Source organism: Xenopus laevis, chromosome 9_10S, assembly GCF_017654675.1.
Source record: "Xenopus laevis strain J_2021 chromosome 9_10S, Xenopus_laevis_v10.1, whole genome shotgun sequence".
Taxonomy (NCBI): Eukaryota; Metazoa; Chordata; class Amphibia; order Anura; family Pipidae; genus Xenopus; species Xenopus laevis.
In genome coordinates, this window is record NC_054388.1 from 44,174,552 (window position 1) to 44,197,585 (window position 23,034).

At 40.5% G+C, this 23,034-nt stretch overlaps 1 protein-coding gene across 1 annotated transcript in view; it reads right to left on the bottom strand.

The window, feature by feature from the left end:
• Positions 1 to 1,407: 1,407 nt before the first annotated feature.
• LOC121399046 (heparan sulfate glucosamine 3-O-sulfotransferase 3A1-like) overlaps positions 1,408 to 23,034 on the bottom strand; it is a 47,815-nt gene continuing 26,188 nt past the window's right edge. Inside the window, exon 2 of the mRNA XM_041578843.1 lies at positions 1,408 to 2,585. Within this exon, the coding sequence (XP_041434777.1) occupies positions 1,964 to 2,585 (622 nt within the window). The 3' untranslated portion in view covers positions 1,408 to 1,963. The remainder of the gene's footprint in view (positions 2,586 to 23,034) is intronic.

Below are 23,034 nucleotides of genomic sequence, written 5' to 3' on the forward strand. Positions count from 1 at the left end.
GCCACAATGTTCCAACGTCTAATGGGAACCTTCCCAAGAGAACAGGGACTGTTCCATATATAATATATAAATATAAATATATGTGTAATATAGATATACAGAGGAGAGATACTCTGTTCTTACTAAAGAAACTGAAAGTCTAAGCCATGAAATATAAAGGAACAAATGGAATATAAACACTGCATATAAATAGGGTCTGCTTTGCCTTTCAGCACTGAATGTCAGTAGATAATCCAGATAAAGCGCGCCTATTAATGACTGTTTTACTGCACTAACATGTCCCAGCCCACCTTATTAAATGCGACTCAGTATGTCAGTGTTCTTTTTATCTACAGTTCAAGAACAGCAAATATTTATGATTTCAGCAATGTAAAAAGAAATCTACATTTTAAGAGGCTGTTAAAAAGCTGCGAAGCATGTGATGTGCCTGTTTGAAAAATAATAGGTTGTTTTTCAACACAGACTTAATGGACACAGCTTTAATGCTTTGGGGCAGATTTACTAAGGGGTGAAGTGGCAAACGCTGGCGACAATTCCCCAGCGTTCCCGCCCGCAAGGACATCGTCAATTTACTAACGGGCGCAGGCGCCAATTCGGTGGTGTAAGAGATAGGCACTAGCGCTCATTCACACTCTATTGCCACTGGGGTCTTTTCCTTTTTTCAGAGTGATAGCCTGCAAAAGTCCTAAAATCTTTTTTTGGGTAACCGCTTCCCCTCATACATTGTCTAACACATGGAACATTAACTATACCGTGGGCTCATGTGTAGGGCATTATAACAGCTCTATTGTCTTTATTAAGGTTCCCTGGATGTGTAATTAACAGTGGACATGTAATGTATTTGCTGCAACATATAACATAAAGACGTCCATACAACTTTAAATTTCCTGCCGTATACAAATTAACCTGAGCGCAAGACCTCTAGTGCGCTAGGCAGAAATGTCTAGCGAAAAGTCTCCAGCGTTCGGAGCCCACAACAAAACTCTGCATTTTAGTGAATTAGCATTGTCTGAGCGAATTTTGTGTAGCAATGGGTGCGAAGCGGTCACTTGGATCTTCCCGGTTAGTGAATCTGCCCCTTTATGTTTTAATGTTCAGTAATGAGCAACCATACCTTTCTCTGTGTCAGCTAACAAGTAGCCTGTCTCCCCACTGCCCATCAGATACTTAAGTGGTCACAGCCTTATTGCAAAATAATTATAAAAGCACAACTTTTGCCAGCACTAGTGCGTTTGTCCCATCTTCTCTGCTAAATAGCATGCAAGTGAGTCTGTTGACTCAGGAACCCTGGCGCTCCCTTCTTAGGGGCAAATTCACTAAGCGTCGAAGCGCCGAACGCTAGCGTTAATTCGCTAGCATTTGGCATTTTCGTTACTGCGCAAATTCACTAACGAACGCTGGCGTAGTTTCGCTAGTGTTACTTCTCACCCTTACGCCAGGCGAATGTGGTTTATTGAAAAAAAATGTGGTTTATTGAAAGTGGCACTCGAAATATAATAGGTTAAACATTTTTTTTTTTTTAAAAGGGCATTTCAGAAGGGGGATAGTGATTAATTATGAAAGATGGTAATTCTAATATAAAAATAGCCTAATTTCAGGAGAATAAATATAAATCTTTCTAGTATAAAACAGCTCAATGCAATTTTCAACTTTTCCTGATAATCTTTCTCCTCTTCTTGGAAACCTATAACAGGGAAATATATATTTATTAGGGCAATGATTGGTACAGGCTGCAGAAATATAAAAAAATACACTAGACACCATTGACCACAGTCCCATGTTGTAACAGATTTGCCCTTAGTGTCCTGGGAAGACCATGAACTCCATGTTTGCTTGACATTCAAGGGGTTTACAATGGAGGTACATCTGGGATGACCATTCCTTTCCAAGAGGTATCAAGCATTGTATTTGTTTTCCAGTTATGTGTTAGAAAAATATAGATATATATTATAATTTAATTTCTTCAATAATCCCAACCAAAGTCTTGACCAGTCATTTGGTAGAACTTCATGTTGAAAGGCCGGTAAAATTCCCGCAGTCTTTGCACCACTTTAGGGTCTATGTTGGGGTGAGTTCTACCCTTAGTTTTCCCTAGACAGTGCGGTTTGCTGCTCCCCTCTGCCTTTTTCAGACATGGAAAGCCTTTTGTCTTGTTGAAGTAAAAGTGTTTATCTGTTATTATCCTCTTTAAACCCAGGAAATCCTGTACCCGCCCCAACTCTCCTGCAGGATCTCTAATGAGCCTTTCCCCACTCACAAACAGCATCTGGTCAATGGGGAAATCCAGTAGCCAGTTCTCCATGTGCTTGGCATAGATGCCGATTTGTATGGCGCTCCATGATATGTCTATGAGGCCTGTAGTCCTGTTTTTGAAAATTAGACTTTCAAAACTAGGGATGTCCGGTCGTTTGGACAAGGTTTGGGTGTAGTCAGAGATAACGCGCGTTACAGGATCTCTTACAACCACAATCAACTTGGCCTCTTTAGACATGGCTGAGATACGCGCTGGAGCCTCCTTGGTTACAAAGTAGCTGGGAGTCTTCTCCATGGTGATCTGACCATCCAGTGTCCTGGGCATAAGATCCCTACAGAAAAGAAAAACATAAAATATCATGTCATACAGTTTCCTTGTATTACTTAAGGAAGTAGAACAACTATACAATCATCTTCTGCAGAGTATTGTACTATGCAGAGTACTGTATTCTTATTAAAGGGTATCCCATTGTTCTTGTAGATGTGTTAGGAAAAAGAAAGAGGAGAAAGCTCACAACCCGCTTCAGTAGCGGGATGCAGGCTCCATGTCATGCCATGTTTTACAGCATTCCAGAATGCAGGATAACTGGCCCCAACTTTGTATTCCTTTTTGTTGTTATGGCCAAGTCATCTACAAGGTGCCCTAATAACAGGCTGGCATTATCGCTGTCGCTTTTACGGGAGCAGAATATTTAATGATTTGCAAAATGTGTTTTTATTTAAATAAAGTCATGGTGCTATTCTGAGTGTGAAAGCAGAATGACTGACTCTAAAATGGGCTATTTTTTTCCATGCTAATGAAATATGGGCTATTATTTTATTCTAGTTCCAAGTCTGAGGTGGCAGAGAAGGCCCCTCCCCTTGCCAACTGGAATTCCACGAAAGGAAGCATTGTAGAAATGTTTTTATCCTCTGCCCAAACAGCTCCAGCACTTAAATTAGAATTGAAAATTCAAAGGCCTCAGGCTTGTTATTCTTGTATGAAAATACACTTGTAACAGAAATACCGCAAGGGGACATCAGGTACCATCAGGTACCAGAATCTCATAGGATTAAAGGTGCCCTTGTTTGAAGGGGGGGCAAAGGGTTGGAAATATCTCCTGAAATGGGCTGTATTAGGGTAGGGTACAGAGGGACTGGGACCCCCCAGCATAATAAGAGCTTGGGAAGAATACAATACATAAAAGAATATGTATAACATATGTATATGTATAACAGTTGCTAGCCAAATTGAAACAGCAGTGGCAGAGCCTAAAACTCTCAGTCAGGGAACTGCTGGAAATGTACAGATTGTCAATTTAACACTGTGCACAGTCACAGGCAAAATACAGTGCTAAGGAAAGGGATTCAATGCAAAAACGTGCAGCAAATACAAATAAAAAATACTGCTTTCGTTGTGGTTCAACACAACACACTGCAAATTATGCTACATGTCCTGCAAAAGCTGTACGGTGCCGCAAATGCAAAATTTTAGATTTTAGTACTGCGTCTGCTGACAAGGGACACTCCATTAACCTGATGCTTGATACAGGTTCAGCTGTTTCTATACTACCAAAGGATATTTTCTTGAAATACTTTGCAAAAGATCTGCTTGTTGCACCTGCCCTGAAACTGGTCAGTTACTTAAAGGATCCAATCCCTGTGCTTGGTTGTTTGCCAGTGACTGTACAATTGGAATCAAATACTGCAAAATGTGACTTTTACATTGTGAATAAGGGTACTGCTATACTTGGAAGGGATCTCTTTGCTGCATTTAACCTACAATTAGTTGATGGTCTCATTACTACAGCACCAGTGCCTGCCACACAGCCATAACATTTCTGTCTACAGTCTTCAGCAGAGAAGGTAATCCAAAGGAGTTAATATCAGACAACGGACCACAGTTTGTCTCATCTGAGTTTGAATTCTTTCTGAGAGAAAGGAATATTGTGCATCGGAAATCTTCAGTGTATTACCCACAAGCAAATGGAGAAATCGAAAGAAGTACTGCAGAAGAGCAAATCTTACTGGGAAATTTTGGAAAGTATTTACAACAGAGTTCCTACATAACTACAGAGCAATGGGCCATGCAACAACCCAATCATCTCCAGCTGAATTATTACATGGCAGACAGATGCGCACTAAGTTACATGTTGCAGACATCAAACTTCCACAAAATACTCTGCCTACAAAATCGTCTATTGCTGACATTGTGAAACGTCAACAAGCCAAATGCAAGGCTTATACTGACAGAAAACGTGGTGCAAGAGAAGTGCACTTTCAGCCTGGATCTTAAGTCAGAATTATGAAAACAGGACTACTGAAACAAGGACAATCTAAATTTACTACACGATTTGAAGTGAGATGCCAGCGAGGACCATACACATATGAACTGTCTGATGGACGCATATGGAATGCAAGTCGTCTTGCTCTTGTTAGATATGACTTTGGAGAAGCTCCATTTGATGAAGAACATTTTCCTACCCCTGATGCCAACTGCAATAGACCTGAAGAAAGTGGACCTATAAGGAGAGAATCAGAAAACTACCTGCATGGACCCAGGACTATATCATGTGAATAATGCATAATATTGCTTTAAGATGCATATTGTTTAATTGTTGTTGTTTATTACTTTTGCCCAAATGCTTTCCTACTATAGGGGGAATATGTGGTGTTTATACAAATGGCCTGCAGGTGTCACTGTACACATGAGTTATACTGTGTATACATAGTGCTATCAAAACTGCTTAAGAGTGATAGAGTTGTTTCCTGTTGAGTAATGGCTGCATGAGTCTGCTAATAAAGTACTGTTATATTCTACTCATCCTCGGCTACCAAAACATTACACCTCATTTACTAAGTATGTAGGAGCAGAACACAGTGGAGCCACCTACCTAACACCTGCCTTTACCAGGCTTCAAGTTATATGCTATGTTGCACTCACAGCACTGCAATTTGCACATTGTCCTAGGCAAATTCCATTGGTGCAAGTTGTGCATTTTGGGTCCTAAAGGGCTGCAAATTTGCACTAGCACTGTGTAACAATAGCTGTCGAGCTACAGCTGTGACCCCTTCTACCAGTTATGTATATTTTCTCACTGGACCCCATGAAAAAAATATTTGGGGATGGTCAGCGTGTACCCTAAAGCCAACCCCCCTTTTACCAAAGTTTAAATTGCTCATTTGTGACGGGCAGTGGTGGCTTGATTTTTTTCTTGTTATTTAATCCAGAGATTATACATGATTCCCATCAGTCCCTGCCCAAGAGGAGCTTACAATCGAAGGTCCCTCTCACATCAGAAGTCAATTAACCTACCTGTATGTTTTTGTGGGAGGAAACCCCATGCAGTGTAGATAGTACTTTGGCTGGGATTGAACTCATGACCCCAGTGTTGCAAGGAAGACATGCTCCCCACTAACAGGTTAGGGGAAACTACTAAACAGCAGACACTGCAGTCTGGGCCCCCTTGTCCCCCTGCTACTGCCTATTCCTTTCAGGTTAACAGCATCACTATCCTACTTTATGACAGCAGGAAATCTACACCACTGGTCTGACAAGACACATCACAGAATCAGGCATCGTTTATATGAGAGGCTTATTTTCCTTTACAGGACTGCTGGCTGCAGGTGCCTGAGAATGATAAAACTCGGAGGAGTCTAGTAAAGCCTTTGAATTCTAAACCTCTGATTGTTTAACTTACATTAATATGAAATACGAAACTTTGTAATAGCACAGAACCTCTGTAAAATATTAAATGGGATTATTGAAAAAATAAAAAAAAGCATGTGATCTGTCTGGTGCTGTTGAGTTTTACATCCTGATTCATGAGGTTCTCAGTGACTGTGGGGGAGTGAGGACCCTTTCAGCACACGTACAGGAGAACCAAATGTCCCAGACTCAATTAGCCCTTGAAATAATGAAGCATGGCGGCAGCTGACACTCTAAGCCCCGGGCACCAGAGATAATTAGCCCAATTTGTTAATGTTACAAATCTGTCATTTCTTCTGAAATATTTCCCTCTCCCAGGAACTTGATGAAGGTTCTACGCTGTGTATCGTATCTCATGTAAAGTATTGCACTTATCATACCAGTATCATAACTGCTGTTACTGTCTGTCTGTCCTTCTATCTATCTATCTATCTATCTATCTATCTATCATTATCTATCTATCTATCTATCTATCTATCTATCTATCTATCATCTATCTATCTATCTATCTATCTATCTATCTATCTATCATCTATCTATCTTTCTATCTATCTATCTATCTATCTATCTATCTATTTATTATCTATCTAACTGGCTGTCTGTCTATCCATCTATATATCTATCTGTCTGTCTGTCTGTCTGTCAATCTATCTATTATCTATCTATCTATCTATCTATCTATCTATCATCTATCAGTCTGTCTGTCTGTCTGTCTGTCTATCTATCTATCTATCTATCTATCTATCTATCTATCTATCTATCTATCTATCATGTATCAGTCTGTCTGTCTGTCTGTCTGTCTGTCTGTCTGTCTATCTATCTATCTATTATCTATCTATCTATCTATCTATCTATCTATCTATCTATCTATCTATCTATCTATCTATCTATCATCTATCAGTCTGTCTGTCTGTCTGTCTGTCTGTCTGTCTATCTATCTATCTATCTATCTATCTATCTATCTATCTATCTATCTATCGATCTATTGATCTATCGATCTATCGATCAATCTATCTATCTATCTATCATATTGTTACCCCTCTGCACTGTAGCCAATACAAATAAACTTGGGGTTTTCCATTTTTGCAAAGGGACTTTACATTGTTAAGTCTGCTAAGTAAACTTGAAAACATCATTAAGCACCATTTATAACTGATAACATCACTAAGCACCATTTATAACTGATAACATCACTAAGAACCATTTATAACTGATAACCATTTACTGTAGAGGATATCATTTTCAAGATAGTTTTTTGTATTTTATGAATATCCTGACCATCCCACATAGTTGTTACCACATGACAGAGACCAGTCCAAGTGTTGAGGGTCAGATGTAAATAAGTGGTATAACTACCATAGAGCAGACTATGGGGGGCCCCGGGTCTGTGGTATGGTTCCACCCTACTGCCTGACAAACAAGCCAATGAGACAGCTGGGTGTAGGGGCCATAGTAAATATAAGGGTGAAGGTCATTGGTAGGACCCTGACAATTTTTTGCCCGGTTAAGTCATGTCACAGACCAATGATGTGCAAATGACAGTTTTTGTTTATAGTAATAAAATGGGGCACAGGTAGGCAACACTTTTGGCCCACTGTCACCATCTTGTCCTGCTGCTGCTTTCTTACTCTACTGTCTTGATCCCACCCACTTGTCTCCATTTTGTCCTGTGGTCATTATCTTTTTCTGCTGTCTCTTTTTTGCCCTACTGTCTCCATCTTCCCTGCTCAATCCATCTCACCCTGCTCAATATTGCAGTAGTGGTTCCATCCTGATCTCCTCAATGCATCTTTCTCTACTATCTCCCAACATACTCCATCTTGCCATACTGTTGCCATTCTGACAAGTTTTCTACATTACTTACTTATGTCCCTATCCCCTATCCCCTACTATCATACTACTTTCATGATGTTGCCCTACACTTGCCATCTTGCTCTGCTACACCTGCTGGCCCCCATTCTTCCAATCTACATCTGTTGCTTTGCAGGGCCTGGAGAATTTACCCCTATATGAACCCCCTTATGAGACCACTGTTTGGCAGTGTGCATGACATGTGACCCTTATATACAGATGAGCTCCTATGACAGTCACATTGGTGTCACCTCACATACCTCCTTATGGACCATCATTATTTGGAGTCAACACTGTGTGAGTGAAGCCTCTTGATGTATGGCTTGTTACATGATATGGAAGGAAGGGGTGCTAGCCTGACCTCTTAACTGCCGAGGAAACAAAAAAGAAATTGTTATTTGTGACAACCAGGCTAATGTCTCAGCTTTCTGCACTAAGAATAATTATATGGCAGCTGGGGGTGCGAGGCTGACCGCATGATACATCACAGCAGCTGCACAAATTGAGGAAACAAATACTAAAATAATGATTTAGCGAGAGGCAATTGAGGAAAGTTATTGCACAGGAAAGACACATTATCCCAAATGTTATTCCTGGCTGCTGTATAATAGCATGTGTCACTCCGACAGGAATAATGATGTCTATATAACCCGCTGATCTAAGGAGCCAAGATAAAGCAAAGCCAGGGGGCATGGTGCTGACTAAGCATTGCTATAGGCCTGCGTATCCAGTGCCCCAGCAGCACCCAGGGTGGGAGGCTTTTCTAGGACAAGGGTGTTTTCTTTTTGTAGTTTATTTAAATGCAGGAAACATGTATCTTCACTGACACCTGTCAGTGTTAAATAATCACTTTTGGAATAAATAAATATATATATATATATATATATCCACACACAAAATATCTTTCCTGTAATGCCACTTCATCAACAATATGTATTCATGTGTATAATATTTTGCCTGATTCACCTTAACTCAGGGGGTCATTTACAAACACTGGGCACATTTTTACCTGGGCAGTAACCCATGACAGCCAATAAAATGACTGCATTCAGTGCTCACCCTGCAGCTGGCAAGAAAAAAAAGCTAATCACTGATTGGTTGTCATGGGCTGCTGCCCAGGTATACATTTTTCCAGTGTTTATAAATGAGCCCTACCTTCCATTTTTCTACTTTGTCTTGCCTTCTAGGTTCATCGCCTTGGCATTCTATTGGTACTCCTTGCTTATTGTTCTGGAGTTATTGCCTATTTCTGTTCCCTTTGTCCTTCCATTGGGCCCCTACTGTCCCCATCTTAAAGATTAATGTTCTTCCCTGATTCTAGCAATGAGAGATCCCCTGATAGGTAGTAGGTACTCACATGGGATGACCAATACACCTCTCCGAGGCTTGGCAACGTGATATTGGCAAAATTGGGTGTATCATATTGGTTGAGCAATGCAACCAATGCAATGCAACAGCAATGTTGAAAGCATTCAGCTAGACCAGCCATCGTACAATCTGATTGGCCCAATTGTGCTTGAAGTTAAACCTGTGTGAGTTTTGTTATCCTCAGAAGACACTTTTGTCTTTCCCAGACAACCTCTACCTTTCATATAACCCACTAAGTGACTTTCCCTTTAATAACTCTCCTCTTTAATAACTTTCAGAATTTCTTCTACCTCTTGGCCAACCCTCAGGAAAAGCTCATTGCACACTCTCTTGACATAATCCATTGTTAAATCAATTGTCTAATTGGAAGCAGTAATGCGCCGGAGTGTTTGCGTGCACAGGGCTGGGGGAACAGATGGGACATTTAAGGCATTAGCCAAGCTTAGATTTTATCAATCAATTACAGTATGTGACATTTCTTGGGATGTGAGGAGCCCGTGCCCAGGGCCTGGTGCCAGAACAGCGCATTAACCTTCCTTAAATGACAGCAATGTGGAGCTTAGGAGCAGGTAATAGAATAACACCTCGGTGCAGATGTCCTGCTGTCAGGATCATTTAAACAGTTTGGTAATATTCACATTTCACAGCTATAAAAGTCGCAAGCCTGTTGCCCAGAAATAACAACTCCTATGGCATTACTTCTTTATTCCCATTTGTTTATCTTAATGCAAAAATAAAGTGTTCCGCCAGGAATGGCTGGATAGTGTGTTAAAGGAAAAAACTGCATGACTATCTGTGTGGTTGTGGGCTACCTCTAGATAGAATAAAGGCACAGCTCTGGCATCTTGGGTTCAGTTCCAAGTGGAGGAACTTTTTAAGAGCAATTTGTGTGTCTGCATCAGATTCTTCCCATCGTTCTAAAGGCTAATGGTAGGTAGTGGTAGCTTGCCCTGCTCTGATAATAAACATACAGCTAATCAGCCTCTCAGTAGTGATTGGCGAATCTGTCCAGCTTCGCCAAAAAGTTTGCAAAACGGGGTAAAATTTGCGAAACGCATTGAAGTCAATGGGTGTCAAAATAATTTTGACGCACGTCAATTTTGACGCACTCGACAATTTTTATATAGTATTTGTGACTATTTTGTCCAAATGCATTAAAGTGAATGGGGCGTCCAAATAATTTTTATGCGCGCGCCAATCGTTTTTTGTCATGGCAAAATTTCGCCGCAGTTTCCAAAAACATTTGGGGGTGGCGAAACGAGGAAATTTGCCGCAAATCCATGTCTGCCAAATAAATTCACCCATCACTACCTTTCATGTGAATAACCTTCCTGAAAGCCCAGGAAAGAGATCAGTGGATGCCAAAGAGCTGGCTAATGCTAGTAAAGCTTTTTAGGGACATTCTAGTTAAAACTTTCCTGGTATTTTACAGGTGTTGGTTGATGTTTTTGGCATCCATCATCTGGAAACTCATTATCCAGAAAAATCGAAATTATAAAAAAGGTCATCTCTCATAGACGCCATTTTATACAAATAATGAAAATTTAAAAAATAAAAAACAGTACCTTGTACTCAATCCAAACTAAGATATAATCAGTCCTTATTGGAGTCAAAACCCACCAATTGGGTTTATTAAATGTTTCAATTATTTTCTAGTAGACTTAAGGTACAAGGATCCAAATTACGGTAAGATCCATTAGCTGGATAACCACAGGTCCTTAGCATTCTGTATAACAGGATCCATATATATGACAATTAACATTTCCTCCAAAAGAGACAGGGTCCTATGCAAATAATAGTTTTACAGTTCGTTTGCCCTTAAGTTTGTTCAATGTGAGCATTCACTTTAGGAAGCCCAAGTTAAAAATGTGCCTCCTAACCTGCCAATGCAGGATCATTCCAGAACTCATCCTCTTGGGCTTATTCCAGACTCCAGCAATGCTGTTTGATTTATCAGTTCTGTAGGACAAGGAGGAACAGTGTCAGGCTGCTTCCTGCATACACTTTGGATGGCCTATCTATATTTCATCCAAATGTGCACACATACTCAGATGTTATCAGGACTGCCAGATTTTGCGAATTATTCCTGTCCGGTTACTCGCTGGCTGATGCGTTAATCATTTTCAGAGCTCATATCCCACTCTATATTTCACCATTGTGCCAAGAAACCTCCCTGAGGATGTTTCTTCTCCGAGCCTTGGAACTTCCATGTCCTGGAAGAGTTCTCTGGCCTGCAGAATTGATAAGCCTTTCATACTGACCCATCCAGGCCAATTGTGTGCCAAGTATACATATATATTCATTGTATCCACCTTTGTGACAGCATTATGCCTGCCATTAATCACAGAGAATGAAAAATGATTGGTTCACAAAATGTAGTCTGTAGTCAGAGTTGCCAGGTTGGCAGTTTTCCAGCCTAATTGGACTACTGATTTAAAGCCCAGGCTAGTTTTGAAAGTACAAACTAGCCAAGGTATGGGTTTGGGCTACTTTTTGGGACTTTGGCTGGTTTGTACTTTGGAAACTAGCCAAACTTTTTTTCTTGCCCTAATGTGCCAAGCCTACGTCTCCCAGTGCATGTTGGTCAACAATTTCCTGACTGCCAAGTTTAATGTAAGACTACAATACCCAGCATGCAATGGGACTGACTTATCTAGAAGTCGGGAGTTACCGGATTTTGGGCTCTGTACACCAGTCTCTCATCCCTCTTAAGCATTCTCACATTTTCCAGTGAATTCAGACCATTTTGGGGCAAAAATCAGATGGCCACCAAAATGTCACCTGTTTTACCAATATTTAATGAAATTGTATATGTATTAGGGTTTTATGGGGCCCCTATACCTCTTGGGCCCCGCTCTGCAGTTACGTCCCCTGGTGTCAGCGAATCTGTCAAATTTTGCTTCACGGAAAAAATTACGAATTTTCACATATATGCACTTATTTTTCTAGACTTTTTATTTCACTGCACATATTGTGCTATTTATGGGTTACTTTTGAAGTGCCTCTTGGCTAGTTTTGGGCTGGTTTTGTGGCCGACTTTGGCTGGTTTTGAAAATTAGACTTGGCAACCCTGTCTGTGGTAGAAGCCATTTTTCCTCCTGGCACCTGCAAACTCCCAAACGAATCTGGCCCACTAAATGCCACAGTGGATCTGTGCATCAGTGAACTCAGGCCTCTTTTCACCATCAATAGTGCTGGGCGAATAAATTCGGCAGGCGCAAATTCACGGCAAATCTCCATGCTACACTGCCGGCGAAAACCACGTCAAAAACATTTGGGCGCGCGTCAGAATAGTCGAGCGCCTAAAAATTGTCACGTGTCAAAACAACTTTGATGTCCATTGACTTCAATGCATTTCGCAAATTTTTCACCATTTCGTGGAAAATTCACAATTTTTTTGGCGAAACGGGACGAATTTGACCCTCACCAACAGGCTAATGGGCCAAGAAGCACTACTGAGAGCAGATACTAAGGGGTAAATTCACTAAGATGCGAAGTTGCGCCAGGCGCAACTTCGCCGCACTTCGCCGCACTTCGCCAGGCGTAGTTTCGCCAGGGCTCCGCAAATTCACTAAAATCCGAAGTTGCTCACAGGGGTAGCGTAAGGTTGCGGAGTTGCGCTAGCGTTGATTCGCTATATAAAGCGAAGTTACGCTAGCGAAGGCTAATTTGCATATGGCGCGAAATTCAAATTTCAATGGAGGAACACGTATCTGCACTACAAATGCCTAGAAAACCTTCAAATCAGCAAATAAAAATTGTATTTTGCCCTACACATGTGCCCACTGTCTAGGTAAGTTGCCATGAGTCAGGAAATGTAGGGGGGAGGAAGGGGAGCCCCAAAATCTTTTTCAGCCTATCAGCCATCATGTAGAAAACACGCCAGCGTTTTTTGGGACTTAGAAAAAATTTTGACTTTTTTTTAAACAATCCCTATCTACTCTATTGCGCTTCGCCAGGTCTGAGGTGGCGAAGGAAGTCTAGCGTAAAAGGTAGCGTTCAGTACACTGCGCAAGTTAGTGAATTCGCGTAGTTTCGTCGCTAGCGAAGATTCGCCTGGCGTAAGGTTGCGAAGTAACACTAGCGAAACTACGCCAGCGTTCGTTAGTGAATTTGCGCAGTAGCGAAAATGCCAAACGCTAGCAAATTAACGCTAGCGTTCGGCGCTTCGCGGCTTAGTGAATTTGCCCCTAAAGGTCCAAGTAAACTCAATAAAAGGCGGAAGATTAAAGACCCCCTCCATTATACACAATAATGAACAAGTCAACATGAGCAAACACTCTTCTGTTTTGGCCCCTTCAGTTGTCCAGCTTTACGGAGAATGAAAATTCGAACCTTTTAGTTACGGAGAATTAAAATTCAAACCTTTTACTCATGGAGAATGAAAATTCGAACCTTTTATATTTTTAAAAGCATTTTATCCAGGGAGCTATGTAAATAACCCTATCATCTTCATCAGTCTGCCAACGACACGGGCTAATAAATGATTTAATCACATATCACATTAAGTTCAGCTTCATCTCGCTTTGCTTCTCCCGCCGAGGAATGGCTGCAGGTTAAAAATGATGTCTTTTTAATGCAGAATTATCAGGTCTTTGCATATGTGAGCCAAGCTGATAACGTAAATGTGTTACACACAACACAGACGGATGAAGTATATCAATATTGGAGCAAGGGAAATGGGGGGAAAAACAGAGAGCAGAAATGATATAATGTTATTATTGTGATTTATACCAGACTCCTGTCTGACACTGCAGGATAATGTAACATTCCCCTTATCCCTTTTTACTTTCATTTTTTTTAATGTTTATTTTCCGGAATTTATTTGAGATTGTGCAGTAAGGCACCGGCAGAGCCAGATAACAAAATAAACTGGTATCCAGCAGATTCACATGGTATGAACTAGAAAGCAATGAGATTTGGGTTATCTTTGGGGAAAGAAAATTTAATAAATAAGAAAAGAGCACCTTCAAATAACAAGCAGGCTGTTGTATTTGCAATAACTGCTACACATGGAGGATGGAAATATTTTAGACAAGCAGAAAATTACAAGTGATAGAGAAATATTAAAGAAAACAAGGGGAGAGCAAAAAATAAAATTTTCAAAGAGAATGACCAATTAAACCAACGACATCCAGGCCCACGAAAGTATCAAGTAGCATCAGAAGATCAGAATATTTTTGGCCTCATCTCTGATTTTCCTTGTCCTTGCCTACGAAAGAGTACTGGGGCCAGCAAAAAAAAAAAAAATTATGGTGAATTATGACTTTTAAAAGTCATAATTATGATTTTAAATCTCATAATTATGACTTTTAAACTCATAATTTTGACTTTAAAAAGTTGAAATTATGACTTTTAATCTCATAATTATGACTTTAAATCTCAAAATTATGACTTTAAAAAGTCGAAATTATGACTTTTAATCTCATAATTGACATTTAAATTCATAATTATGAGATTAAAAAATCAAAATTATGATTTTTAATCTCATAATTATGACTTTTATTCTCATAATTATGACTTTAAAAAGTCAAAATTATGACTTTTAATCTCATAATTATGATTAAAAGTCATAATTTCGACTTTTTAAAGTCATAATTATGAGATTTAAAATCGTAATTATGAGATTTAAAAGTCATAATTATGAGATTTGGGGCCAGATTTACTAAGGGTCGAATATCGAGGGTTAATTAACCCTCGATATTCGACTAGGAACTAAAATCGTTCGACTTCGAATATCGAAGTCGAACGATTTAGCGCAAATCCTGCGATCGAACGATCGAAGGATTATTCGTTCGATCGAACGATTAAATCCTTCGAATCGAACGATTCGAAGGATTTAAATCCAACGATCGAAGGAATATCCTTCGATCAAAAAATCACAGGCAAGCCTATGGGGACCTTCCCCATAGGCTAACATTGACTTCGGTAGCTTTTAGCTGCCGAAGTAGGGGGTCGAAGTTTTTCTTAAAGAGACAGTACTTCGACTATCGAATGGTCGAATAGCCGAACGATTTTTAGTTCGAATCGTTCGATTCGAAGTCGAAGTAGTAGTTTCTAGGTCGAAGTAGCCCATTCGATGGTCGAAGTAGCCCAAAAAACACTTTGAAATTCAAAGTTTTTTTAATTCGAATCCTTCACTCGAGCTTTGTAAATGTGCCCCTAAAAGTCATAATTTAGACTTTTTAAAGTCATAATTATGAGAATAAAAATCATAATTATGAGATTAAAAGTCATAATTTCGACTTTTTAAAGTCATAATTATGAGTTTAAAAGTCATAATTTCGAAATTTTAAAGTCATAATTATGAGAATAAAAGTCATAATTATGAGATTAAAAGTCAAAATTTCGACTTTTTAAAGTCATAATTATGAGTTTAAAAGTCATAATTATGAGATTTAAAGTCATAAGTCATAATTCACCATAATTTTTTTTTTTTTGCTGGCCCCAGTGCTCTTCCGTACTTGCCTTTATCAAGGAAACCATGCCAGAGGTGGGACTTATTACAAAGCAGGCCTACTCTTTCGCTCACTCAAACACTTACAGCATATCCGTAACAGGCTTGTTGTAAGGAATGATGGGGCTAGGCAGGGAGGCGCTCTGCCATGATGCAAGTTGAGAGACTGGCCTCAAGTAGAAGTAGCCTTCGAGTAACCAAGACAAAAATCCACCAAAAATGTCACTCTTCTAGAGCAGAACACAATTGCGATGCTCCCCTCCCCAGACCCCATATTGTTCAAGGAAAGGTAAGGGTGAGAGGGCAGGGAGGAGGGGGGGGCAATAGCGCTCTCTAGCACTAGAAAAGCTGATTTTCTGAAGTTTCCTTAGAATGGTGAAAATTCGCCGGCGTCGAAAACATTTGGACGCATGTCGGAATAGTCGATTACATCAAAACTGCCATGCGTCGACATTATTTGGACGCCCATTGACTTTAATGCGGCGGCAAAATTGACACGGGAGTCAGAATAGGCATTTCGCAAATGTTTTGTGCCGTTTCATGAGTTGAGAATTTTTCAGCGAAGCGGAACGGGAAAAATTCACCCATCACTGGTCACAGGTTTTCTTACACTTATGGTTTCCCATGCTGTGATCTTTATCAAGATTAGTAACAAATAAACGCTTGTGTAAATGCAATCCCCCCCCCCCCTGTAACTATTCAGCACAAATGAGCAGCAGACAGGGAAAGTTACTCTGAACGTAAAGGAATGAGTGTGATTAATATTTCAGGTGATGGTAACCCAGGCATTCAGCAGAAAATCACTGCAACCCACAATTACCGTATCTCAGGCTGAAATCTTTACGCTCATTGACTATTAGCGTCAGCTCAGATATTATTGGATGGACATTATGTTTCCAATTTCCTGCTCCGTTTGGTCTTTAAAGGAAAGATTTTTAGCTAATAAGAACAATCATCGCTTCTTCCTGCAAGCGTTTATTCCCCCCATTTACACTTTCTTATCAATGTCAGGTGTATTGTATCTGAAATGCCACAGAAATTTCTTCCTGCACTCCTAGGGGCAAATTCACTAACCTCCGAAAATTCGATGGCTTCGCTCACAGCGCAACACTTCGCCAGGCGTAGATTCACCAGGACAACGCTAATTCACTAAAATGCGAAGTTGTGTCCAGGGTGCTGAACGCTGGCGAAGTTGCGCTAGCGTTACTGCACCAAGCGAAGTTGCGCTAGCGTTGGCTAATTTGCATACGGGAAGTTAAAGTTCAATGAACGTATATGTTGCAGCAAATACATTACATTACTCAAGCCTGGGAAACCTTAATGAAATAAAATAAAATAAAGTTAATATATTGCGCTTTACACTATTTTGCAGCCTATCACCCTGAAAAAGGAAAAGACGTCAGCGTTTTTTGGGACTTAGAAAAATGTTCAACAATTTTTTGAGGAACTCCTATCTACTCTATTGCACTTCGCCTGGTCTGAGGTGGCGAAGGCATGTCTGGCGCAAGTGGTAACGTTCAGCAAAATCCGCATCTTAGTAAATTTGCGTAGTTACGTCCATTCGCCAGGGTACAAATTCGCCAGGCGTTAGGGAGCGAAGTACCACTAGAGTCTATCTGCTTTGCTAGCGAAGTTACGACATTGACTGGTCGGCAAGTACCGAAATGACATAACGCTAGCAAATTTTCGCTCGCGTTAGTCGCGTTTGTCCCCTAGTGAGCAGTGAGAGAAATCACACCCAAGCTCTGCACCTTGTTGGTCAACAGACCACTGAATGGCAAGGGTTAATAACCAGCACTGAATATTGTGATCATGTAACTCCCAGGTTAAACATAATTGCAAACAGATAATAATATTGAAATTATAACAGATAAGGGCAAATGAGCTGTGGGGTCCCATTGTTTCTGTTTAGTGATGAGCTAATGTTTTCATCAGACATGGATTGGCGGATAACCGTCGGCAATTTGCATTGTAGCCGTTGGGAAGACAGGGGAAAGCAGTTCAGGGAGATTAGTTGCCGGGTGACTCACCGAATCTGACCGTGTGTCTCTGCCCAAAAATGCAGACAGCTTAGTGCATTATGTGCAGGAGGTGGGTCAGACACAGAAGCTGAAAGCAAATATGTTTAAAGGGGAACTATTGCGAAAATGAAAATTTAGTATAAGGTACAGCATACTGAAATAAGAAACTTTCTAAATACAATCAATTCACAATTCACAATTCTTAAATAATCCAGTTTATCTTCTCTCTTCATGCAGGAGTTGGGTGTGAGATATTCATTGACAGTTAGATCAAATATATCTTATACCCAACTCCTGCATGAAGAATGAAAAGAAACAGATGCTGAGAGAGCGAGAGTGAAGATAAACTTGATTATTTCAGAAAACAAAACAGAATTTTTAATTAATTGTATTTAAAAAGTTACTTTTTTCAGTGCGATGAAGCTTACATTAATTTTTCATTTTCGCGATAGTTCCCTTTAAGTGCAAGGGGTGTCATTGAACCCAGATACCTTTAATGAATGACTTCAAATTCCGGCAATAACTGCTCCTTTTATTTATGTGACTGCTGCATTTGTAAATCAGCCCTATAGTTTTGTGTACCGCACTGGAGAATACGAGAGACCTCAAGAGAATCAAGCAGTAGTGGGGCTCCATACTCTCAACTGTGATCCACCCAACCCCCATTTCTGGAGAGCAAAGACCATCTGCTGTCTAGGAAATTTTGGGCTCCAGATTTGATACTTTATTTACAGTATATGTGGGTTCTACAGTATGAGGTATATACTATAACAATTACAATATGCACAGGGCTGCACAGCACTAGGCAGTCGTATTATTGAGCCCCCTATGGTGGCAGCCAGATGCGTATGTAGCAGGTTTCACAAATGAAAGTGTAAAGCTTACATAGTTCTCTACAGAGAAATCCATTGCTTTGGGTTGGGGGGTTCTGTCTGGGAATGTGGACAAGTGTGTCCCAGCTGACATTAGTTCATGCCCATTGGCCCTTAGGGAACAATTTGCCACATAAACAGCAACTGTTCCGAAAGTTGTTAGTGTGACAGAAGCATTAAGGGGAAGTTAACCTCTATTTATAGCCGAGTCAGTGGCTGAGCAATATTTCTCAGTCTCTAAAAAACCCTGTACGATATTTTTTCATGCCTTGAAAAACACAAACATCATATCAATAAAAATGCTGCCGTCGGTTGCCTCGCAGTGACAAATAGTTGGACTAATTCCACAGAACTGTGTTCTGTAAAAAGATCCCTGACACGCTATAATGCGCTTCTTTTTCAGGGACTGATATGCAGAAGTGCAGTTTCGCTAGCGGCAGTGAATCAAAGCCAAAATGCAGTTAATATCAAGGAAACAAATCTGCTTTGGCTGCACCCTGGTCCCAATTATCAGTCTCATGGCTGCAGTATCTCTGCAAAACAACGCTGGATAAGATTTATCAATAAGCTGAATTCCACCGGCTTCTAGAATTGTCTTAAATTCATGTGGAGCAGGGCACATCCTGAAGTCTGGGATGAAAATGAATTGGTAATAAAATGAGGGTGGGCTTTTGCTGACACACATTTAACTATCTTGCTAATAAGTTGGGAACACTCTGCTCTATTCCATACAACTGCGTGCAAATGTAATGAGTTGTGTGAGTTGTGTTATAATATTCAGGCAAAGTCTGACCTCTTTCTTTAACGTATATTATCCTGAGGCTTGCATCCCAATCAGAGTGGCTGGATAAGGCAAACCCATAAAGAAGAAGTTTGAAGGTAGGAATACTGATGAATAGCAGGTTTAGTTGGAGACAGTGGAGCAAAGCAATGACACTAGGACAAGGTGGAAAAACTAGGACAACATTAAGATAAAAGGGCAAGATGGTGATATTAGGATAAGATAAAGAATAATAAGGCAAGATGGAGACAGTGGATAAAGATTGTGAAAGAAGAGCAAGATGGAAATAGTAGGACATGACAATAGAGTTAGATGGTGACAATAGGACAACATGGAGATGCTAGAACAACATGGACACAGTAGGGAAAGATGAAGACAGTAGGAGAAGAAGAGACAATTTAGCAATATGGTGACGCTAGTACAAGATAGAGGGAAAGATGAAGACAGTAGGAGAAGATGGGAATAGTAGGTCAAGATGGAGATAGAAAGAGAAGATATAGACAGTGAAGCAAAACAGAGACAGTAAGACAAGATGGAGACAACAGGACTAGATAGAGACAGTGAAGCAAGATGGAGACACCAGGACGAGATGAAGAACAGTAGGACAGGATGGGGACTGTGGAGCAAGATGGTGATCTGTATTGTACGGCTTTGTATTTGAACAACAGCTCAAGGGCCACAGACAAGAAAGTACTTTATATAAATGATGCTTCTGCTTTGCCCCAAGTCTCACTACTCGTAACTATCCCCCTTATGTAATAAAAGGCACTAAGTTTGTCCAGGTACAGTAACCCATAACAACCAAGAAGATGCTTGCTTTTAAACAGGGGACAAGTAAATGCTACCTGCTGATAAAGGTTAATGTACCTGGGAAAAGGTATTCTCTTTTAATACATAGACCCACAAAACTGATAATTTATTTTGTAAGGGTTCCAATATCTGATATATTTCTTTTTTCTTAGTGGGTGATTAAATGGCCAGTGCTGTCTGTATCCAAATAAGATACATGTGGTTGAAAACAAGCTTTTTCTGGCTATTTTGCTGTTGCAGGAGGAAAGGTCGCTATGGCCAATTCTCAGTGTGGATTCCAAAGGCTTTCTGGGTGGGAAGCTGGTTGAATGGAAGCATTTAGTGTGCCCTTAAGAGACTTCAAAAGGAACTGAATTTCTGTTCCAACTTGCGAGCAGGACTGTGCAAGGAGATGGATTTGAATGTACGAATTGGCAGACTCCTTGTTGAACCGAGTTTTCTGCTGCTTTTCACCAGCTGAACGGCAAAATACAAAAGGGACCTTATTTATAAACCCCAAAGCATTAGCAGGAAAGGATTAGACTCATTTTCACCACACCAGTCCCGTGTGTTTGTAAGTAAAGGGGTTAGATTACCCAGTGATAATCCATTAACTGATTTAAAAGAAATTCATTAACTGGACTGGCTACCTCAGCTCGGAGAGGGGCCCTTCTGTGGGAGAAATAAATCTCTCACTTTCAAAATATTTGGGGTCCTTATGTTTCTAAAACAGAGCTCTGTGCTACCTCCGTCAGTGCAAAGGTGAATTCACACTGAGATATTGTGACTGTGAATAGAGTCATATCAGTGTAACAGTCAGCTCTAGGTCATTATAATACTGAAATACTAAAATAATACTAAAAACTCAACACATGTTTTTATTTCAAAGCTTTGAAACATAGACTATGTTTTCTGAATGTAGTACATTATCCTCTATAACACGAGTGATACTCAGAGTTCCCTGTATTACTCAGCCTGCAGCCTTGTGCCTTTATATGGTCACAGAACCCCTCAGTGACTTCTAATATCCTTATAATTTACAGTAGGGGTAGATTATCCCTTATAATACACAAGTGATACTCAAAGTACCTCTTCCCTCATTCATTAACCAGCTCACACTAATTCTCCCCCCCCCCGATAACAGATCCAACCCAACTGAATGAGTAACGGGTGGGCTGGAGACAAGCAGCTCCTCTAGGGGGACACATTGGTTTTGAAAGGGTCTGATTCATGGGCAGGAATGTATTGTATATTTAATAAAGGGATTATATAGAGATTACACTCCTTTTTTTTCATAGCTGTCCTAAAATAACTAGGAATATTACAGAACTGATATCACATCAGAAAGGAATGTAGTGATTGTATCTGGGCCAGTATCTGAGAATTTCTCTGTCCTTATTTTTCAGTGCTGGGCTGCTGCCTTAATCACAGTCATATTTTTTTTTTTATTTACCCTTTTTAATGTATCATGTGATGTGAGGGTCCTAAGTTCTTCTCTAGTACAGGCTTGCACCCAATTCTGCTTTGTGCCATTAAATCCTATTGCCCCCTTGTGCCAAAAATGTTTGCACCATCACCACAACAATTCAAAGAACTGTTATACAGACAGAAGGGACAAGATGGAGACAGTATGACAAGATGGAGGCTGCAGGACAAAATGGAGACAGTAGCACAAAATGTGACGGTAAGTCAAGATGCAGTCTGGCAAGATGGAAACAGTAGAGAAAGATGGAGGCAACTGCACAAGATGGAGACAATGGCAAGAAAGAAGGAGACGGTAGGACAAGATGGAGACAGTAGGACAAGAGGCAAGGCAGTAGCACAAGATGGAGACAGTAGGACAAGAGGCAAGGCAGAAGCACAAAATATGACAGTAAGTCAAGATGCAGTCTGGCAAGATGGAAACAATAGAGAAAGAAGGAGACAGTAGGACAAGATGGAGACAGTAGGACAAGAGGCAAGGCAGAAGCACAAAATATGACAGTATGTCAAGATGCAGTCTGGAAAATGGAAACAATAGAGAAAGAAGGAGACAGTAGGATAAGATGGAGACAGTTGGACAAGAGGCAAGACAGTAGCAAAATGGAGACAGTTGGACAATATGGAGACAGTAGGACAAGATAATGCCAGTAGGACCAGAGGTAATACAGTAGCACAAGATGGAGACAGTATGACAAGATGGAGACAGTAGGACAAAAGGCAAGACAGAAGCACAAAATGGAGACAGTACAACATAATGCAGACCGTAAATCAAGATGGAGACAGTAGGGCAAGACTGAGACAGTAGGACAAGAGGGAAAACAGCAGGGCAAGATAGAGACAGTAGGACAAGGTGAAGACAGTGAAACAAGACAGAGACAGTAGGACAAGATGGAGAACGTAGGACAAGAGGCAAGACAGTAGAACAAGATGGAGACAGTAGGGCAAGACTGAGACAGTAGGACAAGTTAAAGACAGTTGAACAAAATGGAGACAGTAGGGAAATATGAAAACAGTAGGGTAAGATGTCAGCAGTAACAGTGTTGAAGTTTGAATCTAGCAGCGACTGAGGTCTGAAGTGCAGTAAGGTGAATAGTGCTACTTCAGAAAACCTATGTTGCCATGAGCCCCAGCTCTGCTTAAAATGGCCCGGGGCAGGACCCCAACACAGTATGTTAAATGAAGTTTATACTCTGTGGATGTCTTGTCCCAGACAGGGCTACATTATTTGCTTATTAACAAACATGCTTATTATGTGGCTTTGCCTTTTTTTGTTTCTTCATCGAAATCATCCATTTTCCATGGTGGGCGGGTGTTGGTGTCTGAGAGAAAACTGTAACTCTAATTTGGCTCGAATTCCTTTCCTGCCTGCTGTACTTGCCCCTCTCTCTCTGAAAATAGCCTTGTTACCCATTTCTCATGCTTATCTCTCCGAAACTTCCCTGTGGGATCAGCTGAGAATGCCTGCTTATATG